At 42.5% G+C, this 23,787-nt stretch overlaps 1 protein-coding gene across 1 annotated transcript in view; it reads right to left on the bottom strand.

Moving 5' to 3' along the window:
• Positions 1–23,787, bottom strand: part of LOC136576410 (potassium voltage-gated channel subfamily H member 8-like) — a 463,162-nt gene that overhangs the window by 101,518 nt on the left and 337,857 nt on the right. The window contains exon 5 of the mRNA XM_066575676.1: positions 2,973–3,234. Within this exon, the coding sequence (XP_066431773.1) occupies positions 2,973–3,234 (262 nt within the window). The remainder of the gene's footprint in view (positions 1–2,972; positions 3,235–23,787) is intronic.

Raw genomic sequence — 23,787 nt, 5'->3', positions numbered from 1 at the left:
GCTTCAAGTGGAGAATAGTTCTATAAAAGGCTATTATATGTTGACACCATACAGCACCATACAACGTGCCTACAGCTCTGTAGTACAAAGCTGCAGAGATGTAATGTGTCTTTGTACAGGCTCAATGCATACATCTCTGCATGAGGCCTGAGTATTGGTAGATTCTAAGAGCTGCTTTTTTCATACATTTTGAAGGATTTGGAGAGTGAATGTGATAGCCCTTTGGGTTAACATACAATATTTAGGAGTAAATGCTATTTTTATTCTTTTCATAAAGAGAAAAGATGAAGTGTAAAGTATAGATGAGTAAATCAATCAGTCAAATTTAGAGTGTACTTCAGTTTGCAGATTTTAGCACATAACTAAACATTCACAAACTGAGAAACACATTGTGAATTGCGACAGAGCCTCATGTCTGGCTTCCAAAGACTTCTACAGTATGAGCCAGTATTCAGCTGCTGCACGACCAAAAGTATAATGAAGACAGCCGAAGGGGCAGAGTGCTCAGGTCAGCGCAGCAGTCCCTTCATTTCAGCAATGAGTGGGGATTAGAGATGAGCGAGCACCAAAATGCTTGGGTGCTCGTTACTCGGGACGAAATTATCGCGATGCTCGAGGGTTCGTTTCGAGTAACGAACCCCATTGAAGTCAATGGGCGACCCGAGCATTTTTGTATATCACCGATGCTCGCTAAGGTTTTCATTTGTGAAAATCTGGGCAATTCAAGAAAGTGATGGGAACGACACAGCAACGGATAGGGCAGGCGAGGGGCTACATGTTGGGCTGCATCTCAAGTTCCCAGGTCCCACTATTAAGCCACAATAGCGGCAAGAGTGGGCCCCCCCTCCCAACAATTTTTACTTCTGAAAAACCCTCATTAGCAATGCATACCTTAGCTAAGCACCACACTACCTCCAACAAAGCACAATCACTGCCTGCATGGCACTCCGCTGCCACTTCTCCTGGGTTACATGCTTATAGCCGGTTCCACTGAAAGCAATGGGCTGCCGGCGTGCGCGGGATGAATTGTCGGTAAGGGCTTAAATATAGAAGCCCTTCTGTGCAATTCATCCGGAAAAGTGTAAAAAAAAAAATATATATATATACTTACCTTGTCCCGGCAGACGGAGTTCAGCGCGGCCTACAGTGGGTGTGAAGATTGTGTGAGTCAGACCTGCCCCCTGATTGGCTCAGCCTGAGCCAATCAGAGGCAGGTCTGACTCACACCCCCTTCACACCCACTGCCGGCCGCGCTGAACTCCGTCTGCCGGGACAAGGTAAATATATATATTTTTTTTATTTTAACACATTTCTGGATGAATTGCAGGGAAGGGCTTCTATATTTAAGCCCTTCCCGACAATTCATCCCGCGCACGCCGGCAGCCCATTGCTTTCAGAGGAACCTGCTGTATTGCCGGCTCCATTGAATTCAATGGGCAAACATCGTTCTTCTCTGCCACAGCTGTTACAGCTGTGGCAGAGAAGAATGATTTGTCTTCTATATGTTCTCAATGGGATCGGCGCTGCTGCCGCTGGCCCCATTGAACGCATATAGAGAAGAGAACAGGAATCACAGATCGCAGATAGGTGCGATCTGCGATTTCTGACTATGCCCTAAGAAGGACCGTTGGGGTTCTTGAAGCCTAAAATAACTCCTAACGCTCTCCCTATAGCAGCTCCGGCATCAGCAGCACTGTCCCTGATCTCTGTCAGAATGCATCTGTGGCGAGCCACGGGCAGGCAGATTTTTATACTCGGGTGACACCTGATCTCCCCAGCCACTCACTGCAGGGGGGTGGTATAGGGCTGGAACATCACAGGAGGAAGTTGTAATGCCTTTCCTGTCTTTCTATTGTCCAGAAAAGCGCGCAAATTTCTCAGGGAAGAAAATGAAAGTGACTCGAACAACGCGTGGTACTCGTCTCGAGTAACGAGCATCTCGAACACCCTAATACTCGAACGAGTATCAAGCTCGGACGAGTACGCTCGCTCATCTCTAGTGGGGATCTCAGCATCAGGACCCCCACTGATCAAAACTTTTTTGACATAAAAAGTTTTAGCAATGGAAGCTCCAGCACAGGTGGAAACATGATCTAAAATGGAATACATCATTATAAAGCAGCCGCCATGTCCTCTTTGTTATGTACAATATGTGCATATGTTGCCAGGTGTAATGTTGCTGTTGGAATGGAATTGGAGCAAAAATGCTTAAAAACTCTTTAATTGTTTAGCAACATTTAAAATTACTTTCTGAGTCTGGACAGACAAAGATGGCCACACTAGCTTCTTTCGCTACGTGATGAACACTGTGTATGAGTATGCATCCATAGTCTATGAGCTCCTCCACAGGGGCATTGGCCATTTTTTTTGCACGACATATTTGCACTATGCAGAAGTCTTTTTTGCGCATGTATCAGTTTATGTTACTGTACTTTTTTCGCGCGCAGGGCATGTTCAAATTTCAAGCCACAGGTGAACACATCCCAATTTAAATGGCTATTTAGCCCAATGAGTTTCAGATGTGTTCTTTTTCACACAGAACTGCGCAGGGTTTTGCACATCCTGTTGTGTATTACATGTGCATTTGTGTCCCCCCATAGGCTTCTATGGGAACCTTCCGTGCACTGGAAAATATTGCATGTTCTTTGTTTTTGCGTGCACAAAATCAGGAAACATGTACGAACATGTGACATCAATGGGTTATATTCTCTGCATGTTGCGTTGGAAATTTTACCTGCACAGATATGCCAGTGTGAAGAAGCCCTAAGGCCCTACACCTAGTTTGATGGGCCAGTCCTGCACACATCCACAGCACTGTCCAATAGCTTCAGTCTTAGACTACCAATGCATACTACTGCAAAGTGTGTATAAGATAGTCAGATAAGCTAGTGCGGCCATGTTTATTTGTCCAGCATCCGGAAAGTCGCTTTAGTACTAGGGCAGAATAGAAATAAAAGTTCACATTATCATACCAAGCATGAAAAGGATCTCAACAAAGATGTCGCTAACACTCGGTGGGCTACGTGATGAACTGGTGCTGTTGCTGTTGTCATCTCGAGTGATGGTAGTGAAGCAGACATTGTAAGGAACCGTCACAGCAACGTAGAAGGTAGCCAAAAGGATGAGCCAGTCCCAGCCTGCCTTAAAAGTGCCATAGTGCAGTAGAATGAAGCGCGACTTCTGAATTGCAGCAACCTTGTATTCCGGTATTGTAGGCTTATCGCCGAACACACTCTATGGATGAGAAAATAGAACAGGTCACATTCTTGAAGCTTCTTAATAAACTGGAAGAAAAATGTTTAAGATGACTGGGCAGAAAATGGATCACCATATATATCAAAATCCATTTTCTCAAACACAGCAAAACCACCATTAGACATGAACTACGGGACACAAATGGGAATAAGTTCAGAGTCGCTCATGACCAACCTTGAAAATAAGTCTTGACCACAGCTGTCTAACTACTAAATTAACCAGTGTTCATTTCTAAGATCCATAGACAGATCTTGCGGCAGGTTATTGAGTTGCGAATGTTTGAGGAATGACTCACAAGTCACAACTCTGGGTAGAATTCTCAGATACATCATTCAGATTTTTCTGTGGCTTCTGACAATAATAATATCAAACAAATATATTGGATGGCCAGACGGAAGAAAATAGTTACCACGCTCTGTGGAAGTCAATTATGCGTTTCATAGGCTCTTACATTATGAGAAGCAGATACTTGAAGTGAATTGTAAATTTGATAGTCCATAACACAACCACTGCAACTTTTTACCTCCGTCTATAGAACACAAGTAACGTCTGTGATCATTTTGAATCATAAATCTTCTTACACTGAGTCAAGACAATCGTCTTGTAGATGATCCAAGACAAGAAGAGAAATGGGTGGATCGCCTTCTACTGTCACTGTGTAGAGAAATTAGGCTTAATTATGGAAAGCGGGATAGGGTACTGCCTGTCCACTAATGTTGACTGTGTGATGTGGGGCGTAGCAATTAGGCTGAAGAAAGCTACTAAATAATGTGGGCATTAAGAGCGCAGCTCCTATAAACAATAGAGAGTATCCAAATGAATTATTAACCTGATTCTTCTTTAATAGATAATTAAAACAACCAATGTTAACCCTTTCCAATCCACTGTCTGACGTCTGAAGACGTCTGATTGAAGGCTATACAGCTCTGATGTTAAAAGACGTCCGGCAGGGTATTCTTACTGTATATTACTGGCCGCTCTGTTGTCGGGGGCCTCTCCAGCATGTCACATACCGCAGTACTGGCTTTAGCCAGCAGATGGCGCCATTGTGTAATGGCAGAAAGAGAAAGCCCCCTAGGAAACCCTGAATCCAAAATTGGATTGCAGAGGGTTAATGCATTTCGGAGATGCAGCATCTTCTTCAGACATGGCTTAAATAAGCACGGGAGTTAAAGAGATTTCTTAATGGCAGCCCTATAAGTCCGTCTTGTAGTTGATGTCATAAATTTCTTCTAAGGTAGTATTAATTGTCAATACAGCATCCAAGTAGCTGCCTAATTTTTTCTTATTACCTCTGCTAACATCCAACCCTTTCCTAACATGCTGTAAGGCTAGATTCACAACACATTCCGAAGTTCTCTGGCCATATATGTCTTACCTACCCATACTTTATCATTAACCAGATGTATGCCCAAATTCTCAACAGTTATCTGTTTTTCAATACGATAATGCAAGAAAAGAATTATTATACTATTTTGTCATGTCACAGCCCATTTATTTAATAGGGTGATTCAAAAGTCAGGACCACCTAGAATATCTTCTGAACTTAAGAGATACAAGTGGGAAACTTTGTAGAACACTTAGATGGGTGGGAGAAACCTTTTTGGCACTATGGTTGGCCATCTTAGTGCCAGCCATTTTGGATTCAGGCCAAGAAGCTTCAATGGAAAAGGGTCATGGAATACATTATTTAAGGGTCAAATATTTAAAAGCAAGACAGCGCTCAGGGAAATAAAATCAAAGGTAAAAAACAAAATAAAAGGAATGGAAACACCTGGTGCAGACTGCCTGAATAATTGACATCCCCATAGCTCTATATCTTTCTTATATTGGGTTTTTATACTGTATTTTTTTTATTATATACATATATTATTGTCAGGATGGGCGGCTAGCGAGTGTGCGATGCAGGGGGGCTCCTACACTGGTCATCACTCCTGGCCGCCCGACTACTACTTGGCGCAGAGGTGCTGGGAACATGGCGGCTGCTGCCCAGCGCTGTGTCCCTGTTTCCATGGCAGCCTGCTGCATCCCCACTGACCTAGTCTGGTCTGCTAGTGCTGAGGGAGGTTCTCCCAGCACTTGATTATTCTGCTGCTGTCAGGTGCTCCGCCCCAATCAGCTGCTGGGGCGGGAGCATTTAAACCCCTCAGTTTCTTCCTGACACTGCCAGTGTTTGTATAGGCTCCTTACACTCACCAGCGTTATCTTGTATTCCTGTTTACCAGTGTATTGACCTTGGCTTTTCCCCTGACCTGACTTCGTCTCCTCCTTCTGTACTGCGTTTCTCCGGACTGACTTTTTGTACTTGACCCTGGCCTGCCCCTGGACTGGTTTGCGGTTCCCTTTGTGCTTCGCTCTGGTTGTCTGTTTGTCCATTTGTTTTCTGCTTCCAGGGATTGTGGCTTTCCCCAGCATTCCCCTAGCCAGTGTAGGGACCGTCGCCCAGTTGCCCGCCTGGGTTTAGCCAGGAGAGGAGGCAAATAGGCAGGGACAGGGGTTGTGGGCTACGTTGCAGGGACCCCCGACTCCTGCTTTCCCTGGTTCCCTGACAATTATATTTATCTTAACATTATATTATATTTCATAGGTCTACGATTTTTTCTGTTTTTTACCATTTATTTCCCTTTTATTTATATATTTTTCAGGCACAGTAATGTTTTTTTTAAAATATATAACGCTTTTGTATATATCATGTTCTAAATTTCAACATCTGCAATTTCCAATCCATTTCCGGGATTTGGCACGCAGGCCCTACCTGCGTGCCAAGGCCCTGAACCGCACACTGGTGGGTGTACATTTCCGATGTCGGCATGCCTTTTGCGGCCATTGGAAAGCATGCTTGTATTTGGTATTTTTTATTTGCGCGCATGTTTGCTCATAAACACGTACGAACACAATTACGTTCGCTCTGCCCCACATTACCGCCAAGTCACAGACATGTCATTATATTAAGTGAACCTGACATTCCATCTGTTATAATCTTTGTGCTTGAAAAAAGAGATACAGTTCTCCGAAACGCATTGCTTTATACTGTACCTGTCTTTAATTAATAAATGTTTTAAAATGTATACAACATTGGATTTAGCTTAATGTTGATGGAGAATATCGCCATAACTTTTGCATTCCTGGTCATTAAGGGGGAGTTTTCTGGAATCTACCGCCACACCAAGTAAGTACCATGAAATTTACCATTTAAGTTCTTAGAATTTGATTTTAAATAATTTGAGCGCAAAATTTTATTGGCTTCTGTTTGATATGAATTAAGAGTAGGATTTCATCAGAAATTGGTAGATGCAGTCATTTTTTGATTTCCTGCAACCATTTTTGAGTTATGGATGATGTCTTGTTGAGTATTAATCAAGTTGCTTTGTTTAATTATGTGGCATGGAAAACACGAACATGTTTTTCAGGAATCAGAAAAGGACATGAACATTCAAGGACAGAATTAAGATCACCCAGATGGTTAGTAACTGAAGTCTACTTGAGGTAACCAAGGCTTTCAATTAAGAACTTCCAAGAAGACAACGTCGAATGTATAAACTGTCAGGAAACTGATTCAGATGTTCAGGAAAACTGGTTGTGTCCAGAAGTAAACAAGAACTGAATGCATCTATCAATTTCTAATGACATTCTACCATTAAATCACATATGACCCCCTTTCCATTGGGCTGAATCCACGATGGCTGCCACCAATATTGTCAACAGGCACCAACATAGTGCCAAAAAGTTTTCCTCCACGCATCTACAAAGTTTCCTACTTGCATCTCTTTTCATTGAGAAGATATTCTGGTTGGCCCTGACGTTTGAATCGCCCTGTACACTGATCCACAACAAATATTCATCTCAATGGGGCTACAATGTGGCAGCATTGGGGAGGTTGTAACACTATATCACCTTGCCAGAACAACTCCTAGAAGATCAACTAGGGTGTGGTAGATGTAGCCATCTAGGCACCTAATCGAACCATAAAGCCAAACCTCATCTTAAAGCAGACATCCATAGAAAGTTAAGTAAACATTAAGAGTATTTTTTGTAGGAGACCCCATTATAATTTAAATTCTGTTTAATTTACTGCATCACCTAGAAATGTTTGCTGACTTGTATTCCTACAGAGAAGACATTAAAGTAATATTGTTTAATTCTACAAACTGCCAAACAACTTCAGGCCATAATAACCATTTCAGCATCAACAAAGTTTACAGAGTGCTTACCCTGGTGAGGTTGGAAAATGCTTTTTGCAAGAACTAGGGTTAAATTGATGCACACTGCTTGATAATTAAGCTCAGCATGTAGTGCGCTGCTTACTAGCGTGAAATGATTCTATTTGGAAGAACAATTTGCAGAGTCTGATAACTGTTCCTGGTCATCTTCTCATGTCACCCTATGAGACTAATGTACTTACCGTAGTCTTATTTTTGTACTACAGAAGCAAGCCTCCATCAATATACCTGCCTTTACCTGCTGAATACGAACACTGTTGTAATAGAATTTATATAGCGGCAACAAATTCATATTATATAATTAGATGACCAATATACCTATAGGAAATTACAAACACTTCAAATTCATTTAAAGGGGTTGTGCCACCAGACACAACATTTTCAGATGCAATGCCGGGGGCAAGCAGTGAATCGCCCTGGGCCCTTCTCCTAGTACCCCCCGGGGCAAGCAGCACATTTTGCTGAGAGATGTGGCAGCCAGGCATTTATCCTGTAGCAGTTACTGCTGGGAAAATGCAGTATTCCATAACAGCCATTCAGATAAATGGTTGTCTTGTAATGTAAGAATGGTTGAACATCCACCAGAACGGCTCATAGAGGGGATCCTAAATGGGGGATCCTGCACTATGACGTTCATTTGTCTTAATAGGACATATGAACACTGGTTGTGTTCTTGGAAAAGCCGCTTTAAAAAAAACCTGCAACAAACAATGAAATCAAAAGGCAACAAGATAAATTAGAGCTTAAAAACTTTAAGACATATTCCAGTTTTAACAAATTAAGGTTTTCACTGCATAATGAAGGTTTATACAATTTTCAATAGATTTTCTTTATTAATTTCTTACAACTTTCAAGATCTCTGCTGTCATTAAGGCCCAATGTCCATGGGAGGGTTTGATGTCCGTAATCCGCTCGCAGAAAATCTGCAAATGAAGCCACCCATAGGGACACATGGGCGTCCACAAATTAAATAAAGCATGCGGATTTGATTTGCGGATCCTTTTGTCTGGAAAAAAAAAATCGCAGCACGATCTATTTTACTGCAGATTCCGTGGGAAAGCAGGAGTTCCAAAGAAAAGAAAAGTACTACACTTGCGTGCCGGCTGGTGCTTCCGCATGCATCCGCAGACCTGGAAATAGAAGAACCGGACAGCATGTAGAAGTAATGCAGTGTCCTCAGCTACAGGCAGGGTCACATTCTGCTGCGGGCTCCCGCATGCAGAATCTGATCCGCTTGTGGACATGAGGCCTAAGGCCTCATGTCCACGGGGAAAATCAGGCCCGCTGCGGATTCTTCATGTAGAATCCGTAGCGGGTCCCTCCTGCCCCGCAGACATGAGGCCTAAAAGTCAGAATAAACTCACCTGCTCCGGACGATGCGGATCTTCCTTCCTTTGTGGCCAGATCTTCTTCCTTTGGCCCGGCGGGCACATGCCGGGCACATCCACCGGGCTGAAGAAAGAAGATCCGGCCGCGAAGAAGGGAAGAACCGCATCGCCCGGAGCAGGTGAGTTTAATTCTGGTACGGGTCTCCCACAGATCCGGACGGCTTCCATGGGCTTCAATAGAAGCCTGCGGGAGCCGTCCCCGCGGTAGACCCGCACGAAAATAGAGCATGTCCATATTTTTTCCCACACGCGGATCCGTATCTGACGGGAAAAATGACATCCGCAGGTATTTAACTACCTGCGGGTGTCTAATGCATCCCTATGGGGCGCAGATCCGAGTGCGGGAGAAACGCTGTGGATTTTAAGCCCGTGGACATGAGGCCTAAATTGTAATTTTCTTTAGGGATAAAAATCTGACTTGGTCATCTGATGATCACACAGGTGCTCATCCCATTACAAGTCATATCACCGAGAACTACACTACACCTGAGCTGAACACCTATGCGATTATCACATGAGTAGGACAGACGTTTGTCCCTTGAAATGAAAGAATAAAGGCTGCCACTGAATGACTGTAAGCAGAGATTTCGAAAACCATAAGGAATCAATACAAAATTCTCTCCTTCTACCGTGGGTCAATATGGTTAATGAAGATATATATAGGAAGAACATAATATCCTGTCAGTTGTATGTTATTAATTACATTGATTACAATGTAAGCAAAGAAAAGCTTTAAAGGCTGTGGTAACCTTTGTGTATGAAAAATCGATATACACATATCTTATTAGTTCTGGCAGCAAAAAATGATGCACTTATCTGTTTTTGCATTAAGTGTTCCTTCTCATACATTTATAAAGTCTCATACTTGGTTTTCAGGCTCTTCTATGCTTATTTCTGTCTCAAAGGTGTTCTCAGCAGTGATTCAGCTGGTCTATCTTATGAATATGCATACGTTCAGCTCTCCCTCCCCTCTCCTCTTTCAGAGGCTGTGTAGCATAGCCAAACCCACTCAATAATACACAGCTGTCTCTCCATCCTCTCTCTGAATAGCTGCTGGTCTATTCTCACTCACTCTTGATAAGAGCAGAACATTCACAGCAATGTGTAATAGTAGCTTTCTTTATTCTCGCCTGTTCTCCTCCACCATCCTCCAGCACTGTCACAGCCCTCTGTAACAGTAGCTTTCTCTGCACTTTTTTTCTCCCCATGCCCTTGCATGGTCATGGTCATACAGCCCTATGTAAGAGCTCAGTGGAAAGGCAGTAAATCCAAAAGAGAAGGAACTGTCAGTTTAGTGACAGAATTTGCCATGAGATTTCAGTCTTCCAGTCTGCAGTTCCTTGGAAAACAATGCAAGCACAGAAATCAAACAATCATACATTTTTAATGAAAACCAATTACAAAAACTCTTCATTTCCAAAAACACATTGATTAAAAAAAAAGAGTGCAGAAGCTTAGTAATATTTTATGAAGACTATAGACATACTTTACTTTTCTATGTCCTCTCTTGAGATTTATCTTCTTTAGTGCACATTTGCTTAACAGTATCCTTATGTAAGTACTGTATTCACATCTTAAGAACAGTTTTTTTCCCCAACCATGGCTCCCCAGATTATCATCAAGGGTTCTGTAGAACATATTTGCAAGATCTGACACTACTGCGTATTTCAACCTGCTTAGAAATGCTAGGTAAAACACTCAACACATCTGAGCCAGAATATAGTGATAGGCAACAATTATAGAAATGTATATCTTCCCTTACACCACGTTTCTTTGAATGGGAGTGTTTCCCAGTATTATAAAATAGTTCACTGGTTCCCCCATTGCCATGTTAAGAATCACTGCACTAGAGTAATGGGACAAGGTTGATGGACAGTAAACCTCTCACAGCCCACAGCTTTAGACTTTGCTCAGTTGTACAGTACATTAGCCCTTTAATTTCCCTTTATACTTGTCCACTACGCAGACCTGATTCCTTGTCATTGACATTGTCTTGGAGAAGCAAGGGATGAAACTTAAAGGGAGGAGACACAGATTAGATATTAGAAAAAAACTTTCTGACAGTGAGGGTGATCAATAGGTGGAACAGGTTGCCAGGGGAGGTGGTGAGTTCTCCTTCAATGGAAGTGTTCAAACAAAGGCATGACAAATATCTGTCTGGAATGATTTAGTGCATTGAGCATGGGGTTGGACTCAATGACTCTGGATGGTCCTTCCAACTCCGGATACTGTTGTATCTTGTCTACACCAGAACTATGGGTGGAGACCTGGGATTGTCAGGGTGGAGTTATAGTCAACGCCCACATGTCAATTGGCTACCTGAACTGAGAGTGAAGAAAGCGCCTGACAGCCATCGGGGGACGGGGAGATCTGACAGCTGGGGGGGGGGACGGGGAATGAGATAGCGGGGGCAGCAAGGTAAATGTGGGATGAAGGGTAAAGAAAGTGGATGACAGCCGCTGCAGGACAGGGACAGAGAGATGGACATCAGGGCCGGCAAGGTAGCAGTGCAGCCGTCTTCAGCGACAGCAGGACACATTACAGCTGACACAGAAAGATGGGGGGTGGGGGTAAATTGGCAGCACAGGAGTGCCGTGAGTTGGGGTGCACTGTGCTCCTGGTCTCAGCCACGCAGCAAAGCGGCAGACCACAGCGTTCAAGCAGCTTACAGCTGTTAGAGTCTGGCTTACGGCAGCTTACAGTCTGGTCCTCTGCACAGCAGCACCTACCATCTCCGCTGGCATGTGTCCACACCAGCCTCCGCTCTGTGCTCCTGACTCTGCTGTCAATCTCCTCCCTGGCGGCCTCAACTGGATGGATGGCCAGCAATTAACAGTGGGGATGGGGGACAGAAGAGCCCAGGAGCAAAATCGGCAGCTAGGGGCGTGACAGGGGCATTACCTCCAGCTAAGGCTGGTCCTCCCCTAGCAGCTGGTGGAGACAAGATACAAAAGGACCCCAACTCCCTTCCATTCTATGATCCTAAGTTCTCCCCCAACTTTATTACTAAGGGCGCCCACCCACTGGCGATTTTTTTTTCTTTGCGTTTTGCGTTTTTCCTGCAGAGCAATTAGAATTGAATGTACTCCTGTCCACTGGCGTTTTGCGTTGCGTTGCGTTTTTTAACATAGGAACTGTCAGTTGCATATGTGTCCTTATTTTTCTCCTAATGCACCCATGAAAGTCAATGGAAATTAACGGAAAAGCCGCGAAAACGCGGCAAAAAACGCGGCGTTTTTCACGCACGAACGTCGCAAACGCCAGTGGGTGGGCGCCCTAAATCAGAAGTTAGAACAATAACTGAAGTTTCCTAATTATGTTTCTATTAGGGCTCCTTCACACTGATGATTGCTATATTGCCACGATAAAATTGCATTTGTGTTCCGGCATTCTTTGAGCATCAGCAATGCTTTTTCCTGAGAATAATCTCACATCACATCGCTGCTGCCTGCGATTTTATCGCACGAAAAACAATAGGAGTTTCTAATGTTAAAACGCCTTGCACGAAAAACGTAGGTTCATGTGCTGTGATGTGGTAAAAAATGGAGGTTCCATAGGGAAACATGGGCGATAAAAAAAAAAAAAGAGCAAAACTCAGAAAGATAGGGCAGGCAGTGATTTTCAAATCTTGCAACATCACAGGACAGAAAACATCAGAAATGGGAATGGAAACATTGAATATCATTAATTAATTCCGCGTTTTCTTGCACAATCACATCACGCAAAAATCATGCGATTTTATCGCAAGTGTGAAAGGACCCTTACTTTGAGATATATTGGCATTTCTTCTATTTAGTTGCAGTAACCACTTTTTCAAATGTAACAACAGGAAGTGCAGCCATATTGACCGATTAGCTGTAAGCAGACTGCTAGCAAAACTGACAACCAATATGGCTAGACTTTCTCATTTCGCTTGGTCACCAAATAGAAAAATGCCAATATCTCACTACTCTCTAAACTCCCTACTACTTCTCCAGTTTGTTACCATTGACTAATTAATATTTGGGTCGAAATTCAGAATTGGATGATAATGTAGATACCTTTTTCACAAATTCAGGGATAGAGTGATTGAGGAACATTAATAATGATAAAGCAACCTGAGTTATAAGCAGGGAGTACATCCAACTCTTTCTTGCAGGTGATTACCCATAATGCATTTGGAAATACCACACAGTAGTAGAAAAGAATCAGGTTTACCAGTGAGCATGATCACTAATATTAACTGCTTCAATGTCATATAGGTCACATTAGACTGCTGGGCAATATAAACAGCCGTCATCAGTATGAGTAAGCATATGATCGTACAGCATACAGCTATATCTTCCCTGCAGGCTTGTCTGATTATGTATTTCTTGGGAATTTTCTGCCTTCAGAGATAAAAATGAAGGCACAAGAAGGTGAACTTAAAATGTGATAGAAATACTAAGAGGCTGGGAAAAATAAAATAAGAAAGTAATTTTAAAGTCAACGAACAATGAGTTGCTGATGATCTTACTGGAATGAAAAGATATTGGACAAGTCTTGCATTGCAGAATGTCAATAAGCGGAATGTGAAGGAAAATGAGGGGGAGGTAATGGTTGACCAAAGACTTTAGTATAAGAGGAGGAACTTGTCACAGCGCTAACAGCACTGTGACTTTTTGGCTGCAGACGTTGGTCCATGGTAATGTAACAACATAGTAACATAGTATAAAAAGCCGTCCATCCAGTTCAGCCTATTAGCCCCCAATGTTGATCCAGAGGAAGACAAAAAAGAAAACAATGGGGTAGAAGCCATTTTTTCCTATTTAAGGAAAAAATGCCTTCCCGTCAGCCTTGGACCACATAATGCATTGGGTGGCGAATATGCAGTGCCATTTCGCCCTGGACACTGAGGGATTAACCCTTTGCAATCCAATTTTGGATTTAAGGCTTCCTAGGGGGCTCTCTCTTTCTGCCATTATACAATGGCACCATCTGCTGGCTAGAGCCAGTACTGCGGTATGGGACATGCTGGAGAGGCCCCCCGACAACAGAGCGGCCAGTAACATACAGTAAGAATACCCTGCCGGATGGCTTCCAACATCGAAGCTGTACAGCCTTCAATCAGAATGTCTTCAGACGTCAGACAGTGGATTAGAAAAGGGTTAACATCTACCTTCAGTTCCAGCGCTGATAGGCTAGCTGGGTTGTCTTTTAGTCCAGTCAGCCTATCAATTTCTATTTGATGGTATTTAAACCAGCTCATTTGTGCAAAGGATGCAGGTTATACTTCTTGTACTCTGGTCAGCATTCTCTGAACCTGTGCTCCGAGGTTTCTGTGCTTACTGGACCTGTGTTCTGTGGTTCTGTGCTCAGCAGTTCTGAAAACAAAAGTTTAGTGCTCACTTTTCCTTTATTTCATGCCTAGTACTCAAGAACACTGTGGTTTGGTGTACCAGTCAGTGTCATTTGTTCGACTTGGACTCAGTTTCTCTCGCACAGCGAGGTCGCCCTTTTCAGGACAGGTGCTCCGCTTGAATGGCCTGTTCGAGTCAGGTGGTTCAGTTGATACTGTGTCACTATTATGACAGTTCCTTATTAAAGTCCATTCTAGTGTTCTATGTTTGACCATAAAATCCCATTAATCCATCTTCCGGTCTGACTCTGCTTAGCTCTGGGATTGTCTCTGGCTGTACTGACAAGTCTAATCATACTTGACATAACTAATGTAGTTCTCTACATATTGAGCTGTGGAGTTTATACACAAACTTGGAGTGGTTGGAGATTGTTGATATGGCTATATGTTGTTGTAGTAATACTAATAAATGTATTTCTTAAATCAGTCTAGGCAAACATATATATACACTGTTATATCCACCTTAATAGGAAATAGCTAGCAGTTAAATGGTTAACTGGTTCAGTATTGTACACTGGTGTGTGTGTTAGATTCTGTAGACCCCTATGCATGGTTCCCGGCACATGACGCACAAGGGTGGGTGGGACTTCTTATCTATTATTGCATTCCTTTGGTCCAGGCACGATGAACACAGTATAAGTGTAGTTTGTTCTCATCTAGTTAAAGCTGATATGTTTGGTAGCGGCATACACCTGGGGCATAAACATATGTCAATCATTAGTGTCATTACATACTAGGCCAATTATGAGTTATAATGTTGGGGGGGCCTGCATGTATTGGGTGTGTCATGTTCAACTATATACGTATTTTAATCTTTTGAATAAATCAGAATGGTATTAGAGAGTGACTGATTACATGAGTCAGCTCAAATACATCATTTTCATGCATGAAGCTTCTCCTTATAACCAATTTGGAGCAGACCAGGGACATCTTCTGGAATATGATTTATTCCCATAACAGAGATTGTTGATATGGCTATATGTTCATCTTGAGTGAGATAACATTAGGGTTACAAGTAGTATTACCAAGCCAAGTGAAACTGTTTAGTGTCTTTATATTAAAATATAATTGCTTCATTAGATGATTCCTTCAAACAATAAATTGTAGCTTCTCCGCATCTACCAAGAGAAGTTGCAGCATCTGGATCTACTGTAGATATTGAAAGAAGGCTGAACTAAAGTCAAATGATCAAGGTGGCAAAGATGACATCAAGGTGACATGTATAGGTTTTATTCAGCTTGACATGTCGTTCTTCTGCTACTGTAGAAATCATCACAAGGTAGAAATTTGAGAATAAATTGACAACTAGGTGTTTCTAGTTTGGGGGGTGTTGCTACACACTCTGAGGCTATCCAATCAGTAGTGACAATGCCAGACTGTATAAAAGCACACCCTTTTGACAAGGGGAATGCTAACACCCAGCTGTCAATTTATTCATATTTTCTAGGAAGAACAACAGAAGAATTGTGCAATACAGAATTCAAAGAAAATATGATCCAGAATTTTTGTTTTATGGGGAATACATACTAAAGCAAACATGTCAAAAGTGAAGACAGGCCCTTTTAAAATAAAACATACCTTCACCCAAACTGTTCCATTGTTAACAAGGTCCCACATCAATAACTATGGGGGTCCGTCATGTGCATGACTAATCTTTATTGTGCCAATTCATGATAGCAAGGTGCTTGTAGATTGCTAAAGGCCCATACTGTGCCTCAGCTTTCATATGGTTTCTGCATGTATCCATGGAAAAAAATGTTCTATTAGAAAGATATTCTCCCATCATGGAGACACTAGATGGCGAAACATGAAATACCTTAGGGATTGGGTCTGTTGACATGCATGCTTGGATTTGCTGTGTACATGGACTATAAGAATGGTATTTTTAAACTCAACTAGGTTTTTCTGAAACCATTTCCATGGTCTTGGTGGAGATATTTTTTAAAAACTAGTTTAAGGGGTTTTGTCATTAAAAAAAAATAAAAATCTAAACTTACCTCTCCCTTCCCTGTCAGTCTCCTTATCCCATCTTCTCCTGGTTGAGCTTCTCCAGTGCTCCAGGTCAGCTCACTGCAGGCTGGGACCAGCTTGTTATGAAGGCTCCTCATCACAAACTCCTTCCTGCTGGGTCAGTGAAGGTCACATCCCTGTGCTGTAGCTTCACTGCCTAGGAAGGAATTGCAATCTATTTCAGAGACAGCTCGCATGAGCAATCTCTGAAGAAGATAGGCAGTCCTCCTGCTGGCCTGTGAGCTGTGACATAAGGTACATTGGCAGACTGCCAACCTAATGTATGTAACCTCACAGGAAGGAGAAGAATTAGGCAGCTGGAGGTAAAGTGAGCACCCGGACTGCAGGAGACAGGAGAAGATAAGGGAGGTGAAGATCTGGTAAGTAGACTGATGGGGCAGGAATAGATAAGTAGAGCATTTTTCGTTTTTAGTGACAGAACCCCTTTAATGGGTATGGGTTATAATGCTGCTGCATGTTGGTACATTTTCGGTGTAAAGGAAAAAGCTGAAAACTCTAACAAGCCGTAAGCTTTAAGCATTTGGCCCCTCATTTGAAATTTATGTAGTTATTTTTATGAAATACGTTGAGCTTACAATAATTGCTACCCAGTGTGCAAACCTACAACATCATAGGCACATGTACAACAGTTCAGGTTGCAAGGTCTTTGTCATCACATTAGGAAAAGTAGAAATGATGAGTCAGGTGATGAGTTCAAGAGTAGAAAAATCCTTCCTCCTAAATTTTGAAGTAATCAGCACACTTGTCAGGATGTTTCTGAATTAACAAAGAGGAAATGTATGCGCTTGAAAGAGGAAAGCTCCCTTGATGTTAATGAGTTCCCTAGAATAGCACAACTCAAACACAACATAAACATCATACTTACATTCAGCTGTGCCAATTAAGGCAGAACTATGCTGCTCGCCGAAAGATAGCAAAGAATAAGAGCGATATAGCAATATTCCAAGTAAATCATGATGTGTATTGGAATATATCTCTCTACTTACGTAGTAGTGCGTATGTACAGGAGTGGAGGAGCCACCTTGTTATTGTGTAGGCCTAGCTGACAATGTGTTATGTTAGGTTGGTTTCACATCTGCGTTGGAACCTCCATCACAGAATCGGCTGAAAATACTAAAAGAAAAAGTGCAGCATGTAGAACTTTTTCTTCCATCCAAAAGCCGAGCAACTGGGTGGAAAGTGGGCGGACCCCATTATAGTCAATGGGGTCCACCTAGCATTTTTCATTTCCGTTCAGAGACAAGGCCATTCGACCGTAGGGATTCTCGTTTTCCACTTTCTGAACGGAGCAGGAAAGTGGAATCCTAGCGCAGATGTGAAACTACCCTTATTTACGTTTCATTTGACAGGGCAGGTTATCTGATTTTTCAATGTATATTCTGCTTATTGACCCTGTTGAGTGATGGGGACCTATCTTCAGTCTGTGGATGCAGCGGTGCCCAGGAGTAGTGTCGTGCCCTAACCAACATAGCTATAGGTAAACCAAAAGCACATCAGTCACTTGTACGAGATGCTACATATGCTTCAAGTGCAGGAATCATTCTAAGGAGGAGTAAACGCTGAGCTGGTTCCCAGGTAAGAATAAGCTGGAACAATGGTAAACTCCAGCACCAAAAGTAAAATTAAAACCTTATGCTTTATTGGTAAACTGCACATTTTCAGCACCAGGAGAAATCCGCAGCAAATGTGCACTGATGTCAGAATCAAAATTTGCACCCAACTTCTGATGTGGATTTGCTGTAGATGTTTTCCACTGTGGAAGATCCTCCATGTCTGAAAATATACTTAAAGGAATATTCCAGTAACATTAAATTATCTCTGATCCAACAACTGGGACCCCCAGAATGTGGTTCCCAAGTTTCCCAAGAGACTGGCAAAATCAATGCAACAGCAGCATGCACACTTGCCCACCACTCTGTTTATATCAATGGCAGCTCCAAAAACGTCCAAGTTCAAGTGTTCAGTAACTTCTGGCGCTCACATAGAATGGAACTGTGGCCGAACATGTATGCTGCCTCTCACTTCATTTTGCCGGTCTCGCAGGAAACTGGGGAACCACGATCTGGTGATCTGTGGGATTCCCAGCAGTCGGACACCCATCAATCAGCTAGTTATCGCTTATCCTGTATAAAAGAGATCCTCCTACCTGGAGATCCTCCAGATGTTACTAGAATATCCCTAAATTTATCTTATTTTACTAAGAAAAGCAAAAAGTTATAACTCAACTTTATGCTACAAATACGTCTGAGAAGAGCTGCTGTCTGCTGTCGTTTGCTCAGATCTTTGACCTAGTTGGTTAAATTTTTTATTTTTTTTACATTTGTACATTATTTGTGTTACATTTGTTGTATAATTTGTACAAAGCATGAAAAATACTTTTTAGAAATGCTCTGTTTCTTCTACTTTCTAGTTTTTTTGTTAAATGAATCAATACATTGTGGCTCTCATTTTCAGCTCCATTGGCTTACAACAGTATTTCTTGACTTTTTAGAATAATTAGTGTAGAAGAGCAATTCAAAAGTATGGGGTCAGAATGTATAGAAACACATTGCATGTTAAGCTTGAAGTAATTAGCTTGTTGGGTTACATATTTTCTCTGTAGAGGTCTATGTTAATGCCTAATAATGGAAGTTAATATTGGATAGTGTTCATTAAACTTCTCATAAGCCCCAGTGATAAAACCTTGTGTCAGATAAGCAGTAAAATGCGTGGGATGCTGAGTACTTTCTGCAGGAAATCTAGCGTAGTGGAATATTTCATGCCGGAGCATAAAGCAAGAGATGAGATTAATGGATAAATCTTGAAGTCTACGTGCAATTGTGGTGTGCTAAGAGAGTTTCGAGATACCAATTTTACGATCAATATCACAGAATTACAAGTGATCTGAGTGTTATTGTCTAGACCTGGCGTATTTAGACACAAAGTTTGCATGAAGTAGTGGATTTGCTGTGGAAGGTACTTATTGATGGTTGGGCTGATAGATGCTAATATATAACTGCAAATTGAATCAGGGAAGCAGAAGAGATAACTCAACGAGATAACTCACTTAAACATAGCTTATTTTTATTTACGTCGAGTTAATGTATTACAATGGCTACATTGTACAATATTCTGTTCATTATATTATTCTGCATGATGTGAGAAGGCTGCTATGTAGAGTTATTCAAGAGTCAGGGCCATCCGGAATATCTTCTAAACAAAAAGAGATACAAGTAGGAAACTTTGTAGAGCATGTAGGGAAAAACTTTTTGGCACTATGGTAGTGCATGTCGGCCATTTTGGTGACATCATCTTGGATTTTGATTAAGAAACTTCAATGGAGAGGGGGTCATGAGATACATTATTTATGGGTAGAATTTCATAATAAAGTGATAGGTGCAGTTATCTTTTTCAATACCTACAACCATTTTCTAGTTATAGATGTTTTTGAACATGAAACAGTTTGAACACAGAGGAGTAGGTCTGGGGTGATTTACAAAGGTCGAAAATCCCTCGAGTGGCCTTCAATATCACCAGACCTCACAACACTTTTAGATACCACTTACAGCTTAGAATCATCGAAGCCTGCACACAAATCACAGCAGACATACTCAACCATGTCCAAACTGATTGGAAAAGACATTTATAACTTCGTAGCTAACAGTGGAGAACATTTTGAGCACATCTTGTGAATTTGCAATTGTTACATCGTCAAAATGTAGCCGTAAAAAAAAATACAAAAATTGAATTAAAAGACCCTCTCCGCCTCAATGTCTGATGTTCATCATCCATAACTCAAAAGGGATTGTAGGTAATGAAAAAAATGACGACGCCTATTCATGATGAAGTTCTACCCTTAAAGGGGTTGTCCCGTGGCAGCAAGTGGGTCTATACACTTCTGTATGGCCATATTAATGCACTTTGTAATATACATTGTGCATTAATTATGAGCCATACAGAAGTTATAAAAAGTTTTATACTTACCTGCTCCGTTGCTGGCGTCCTCGTCTCCATGGTGCCGACTAATTTTCGGCCTCTGATGGCCAAATTAGCCGCGCTTGCGCAGTCCGGGTCTTCTGCTTTCTTCTATGGAGCCTCTCGTGCAGGATGCCGGCTCCGTGTAGCTCCGCCCCGTCACGTGCCGATTCCAGCCAATCAGGAGGCTGGAATCGGCAATGGACCGCACAGAAGAGCTGCGGTCCACGGAGGAAGAGGATCCCGGCGGCCATCTTCACCGGTAAGTATAGAAGTCACCGGAGCGCGGGGATTAAGGTAAGCGCTCCGGTAAGCTTTCTTTAGGTCCCTGCATCGGGGTTGTCTCGCGCCGAACGGGGGGGGGGGGTTGAAAAAAAAAAAAACCCGTTTCGGCGTGGGACAACCCCTTTAAATCATGAATCCCATGACCCCCCTTTCCATTGAAATGTTTTGGTCTGAACCTAAGATGCCTGCCATCAACATGGCTGACAGGCACTATCATAGTGCCAAAAAGTTTTCCCCTACCCATATGTGTGATCTACAAAGTTTCCTACTTGCATCTCTTTTGTTCAGAAGATATTCCAGTTGGCCCTGTCTTTTGAATCACCTTCTATATGGGATTAGCACATAATTAGCAAATTGCTGTCAGAGGCCGATAATCGCCTAACCATATATTTCTTTGAGTGCAGGTACTGTACTATAAAGTCCCTTGCAGTGAATTAGTAATTGGAATTCTGTAATGCATTGTGATCCTCTTTAATTATCATATATATTATCATGATGATCAGATCATTCTCATAACCGCAATCATTAAAAAGCTTTTCATTAAAAACTAATTTATAGTGCATATGCCGTATGATACACTTCACTGGATGTATTACATCGATGTCTAGGTACATACTATCTGCATAATCATTACATCATGATGAAAGGAAACTCGAAATTAACATTTTTCACATTGTAGAACACAAATCTAATAATTGGGCTCATTTCAGGTACTGTATGACATCATCATACTTCTAAACAGGAGGTCTTGGTGCCCCAATACCGTTTTCAAAACTAAAGGTCATTTCTACTCCCTTGTTTACTAACATTACATCACTGTGCAGGTTCTCTACACCGCTAAAAATGGCCCTAGAACCACTTACTATAGATTAGGCCATCCCACCTCAGAGGCCCCAATAGCAGCCACATAGCAACATAGTTGATAAGGTGGAAGGAAAACTGTATTGATCCAGAGGAAGGCAAAAATAAAACCCTTCATGATGAGGATGCCAATTGCCTTATGATAGTGGAAAGAAATCCTTCTGGACTCACCTTCTCCAGAAATCTAGTACCCAAATGCAATATTATTACTTTTAAGAAAGGCATCCAGGCCTTTCTTAAGGGCCATTTAGACACAATGATTATTGCTCAAATGCGTCACTCAAGGGACTTTTGAGCAATAATTGTTGCGTCATTTACGGCGCAAGATGATCGCTCAAGATGAGCGATCACCTTGCGCAGGAAGCAGAGGATGCAGAAGACAAGCAGGTGTCTTCTGCATCCAGCTGTTCTCCGCTCCGAGCGCCCGGCTGTTAGACAGCCGAGCGGTCAGAGCGGAGGATGCAGAAGACAAGCAGGGTGTCCCCTCTTGTCTTCTGCATCCAGCTGTTCCCCATTCCGAGCACCTGACTGTTGTACAGCGAGCACTCCGAGTTGAGGATGCAGAAGACAAGCGGGGTGTCCCTGCTTGTCTTCTGCATTCTGCTGTTCCCCGTTCTGAGCGCCCGGCTGTTATACAGCCGAGCGCTGGGAACGGAGGATGCAAAAGACAAGTGGGGTGTCCCCGCTTGTCTTCTGCACGGAGCGCCCGGCTGTTATACAGCCGAGCGCTCCGTGCTGGGTATGGAGAATAGAGCTGGACCGCTCTGTTCTTCATACACAGCCTTTGTTTAGGGAGCGGGATACAGCTGAAACAATATTATCAGCTGTATCTCGCTGTGAATCCCTGATAAGGCTCATCGTCGTCTTTCAGCGATGATGAGCAACGGGATAGCGAAAACTGCACAATGTAAGTCCAGTTACACACAACGATTATCGCTCAAAAGACGGCTTTTGAGCGATAATCGTTGTGCCTAAATGGGCCTTTAAGCCTAATAGCTTTTCTGCCTGCCAATGCGCACATGTGGAATTCTACCATGGATTTCCGCAGCAGAAATTAAATCATGGCATGTTCTGTTTCCCGTGGATTTATGCCACGAGAGGTCTCCATTAATATAGCATTAATGGAGACCACGGAATTCCACGATCACCAGCAGGCACTTTTTGTTTTTAAACACTGTACTCCCGCAGTGTAAATCCACGGGCGTATCCCGCGACACTTGTGGGCATGAGAGGTTAGACTGGTTTAGTATAATGTATTACAGTCAATCACACCACATTGAGACTCTGATTTTTCAGTTTATTGTTGCTGTAATATATTTTACTACATATCAATAAAGGTGATTTTTTAAGGGGTCCCAACTGTGGCTTTCGGCACAGCAAAGGCTGTGGGGGGATTGGTCACAAAGTTATTATCACACAAGCTCAGAAGCAGAGCCAGCACTATACACAGCCGATGTCGGCTGTCTTTGACAGATGACTCCAGGCTGCAACAGCCATGATCAGAGTTTACACCAATCATGGCTGTTAACTGTTTAAAGGACACAATCAGTGGGTGGAGGTCCTGAACAGCTGCCCGCAATCAATCACTGGGTGATGTCTGGGTGTTATGGCAGCCGGGGACCTTCTGAAGGCTCCTGGAACTGCCAGGTATTTCTGCCTATTAAGACATACCTCCAGCACATTTTAAAAGATTTCCTGTAGAAATACCATATACTGCAGTACTGAAGTATTGCAATATATGGTATAAGTGATCAAACGATTAAGGAAACGAAATAAAATAGGTGAAAAAAAATATTACTGCAAAATTAAAGGATATTAAAGGTTTAAAAAAACTTTCCTCCAAATTTACAAAACAAAAAAAATCACCCCCCCTGTACCCCCACCCCCAAAGAAAACTTATTTGGTTTCGCCGCATCTGTAAAAGCGTGATCTATGAAAGATTGCATTATTTATTCTGCATGGTGAATATCATCAGCACATGGATGGGGACCATTTGTGGACAGCCATTTACAGGTCTCTCTAGAGATGTTCGATTTGGTTCAAGTCAGGGCTCTGCTGGGCCACGCAAGGACATTCACAGCGTTATTCCTAAGCCATCTTGTATTGCCTTGGCTGTGTGCTTACGGTCATTGACATGTTGGAAGGTGAACCTTCTGCCCAGTCTGAGGTCCCTTGTGCTCCGGATCAGGTTTTCATTAATGATTTCTTTGTACTTTGCTCCATTCAGGTTTCCATCAACCCTGACCGGTCTTCCTGTCCCAGCTGCTGAAAAACACCCTCACCGCATGATACTGCCACCACCATGCTTCACTGTAGAGATGGTATTGGGCCAATGATGAGCAGTTTCTGGTTTTCTACAGACATAACACTTAGAACTAAGACCAAAAAGTTCAATCTTGGTTTCATCAGACCAGAG

Source organism: Eleutherodactylus coqui, chromosome 8 (assembly GCF_035609145.1).
Source record: "Eleutherodactylus coqui strain aEleCoq1 chromosome 8, aEleCoq1.hap1, whole genome shotgun sequence".
In the NCBI taxonomy this organism is placed as follows: domain Eukaryota; kingdom Metazoa; phylum Chordata; class Amphibia; order Anura; family Eleutherodactylidae; genus Eleutherodactylus; species Eleutherodactylus coqui.
Note: the sequence above shows the minus strand (reverse complement) of the source record. Positions and strands in the feature narration are given on the sequence as shown.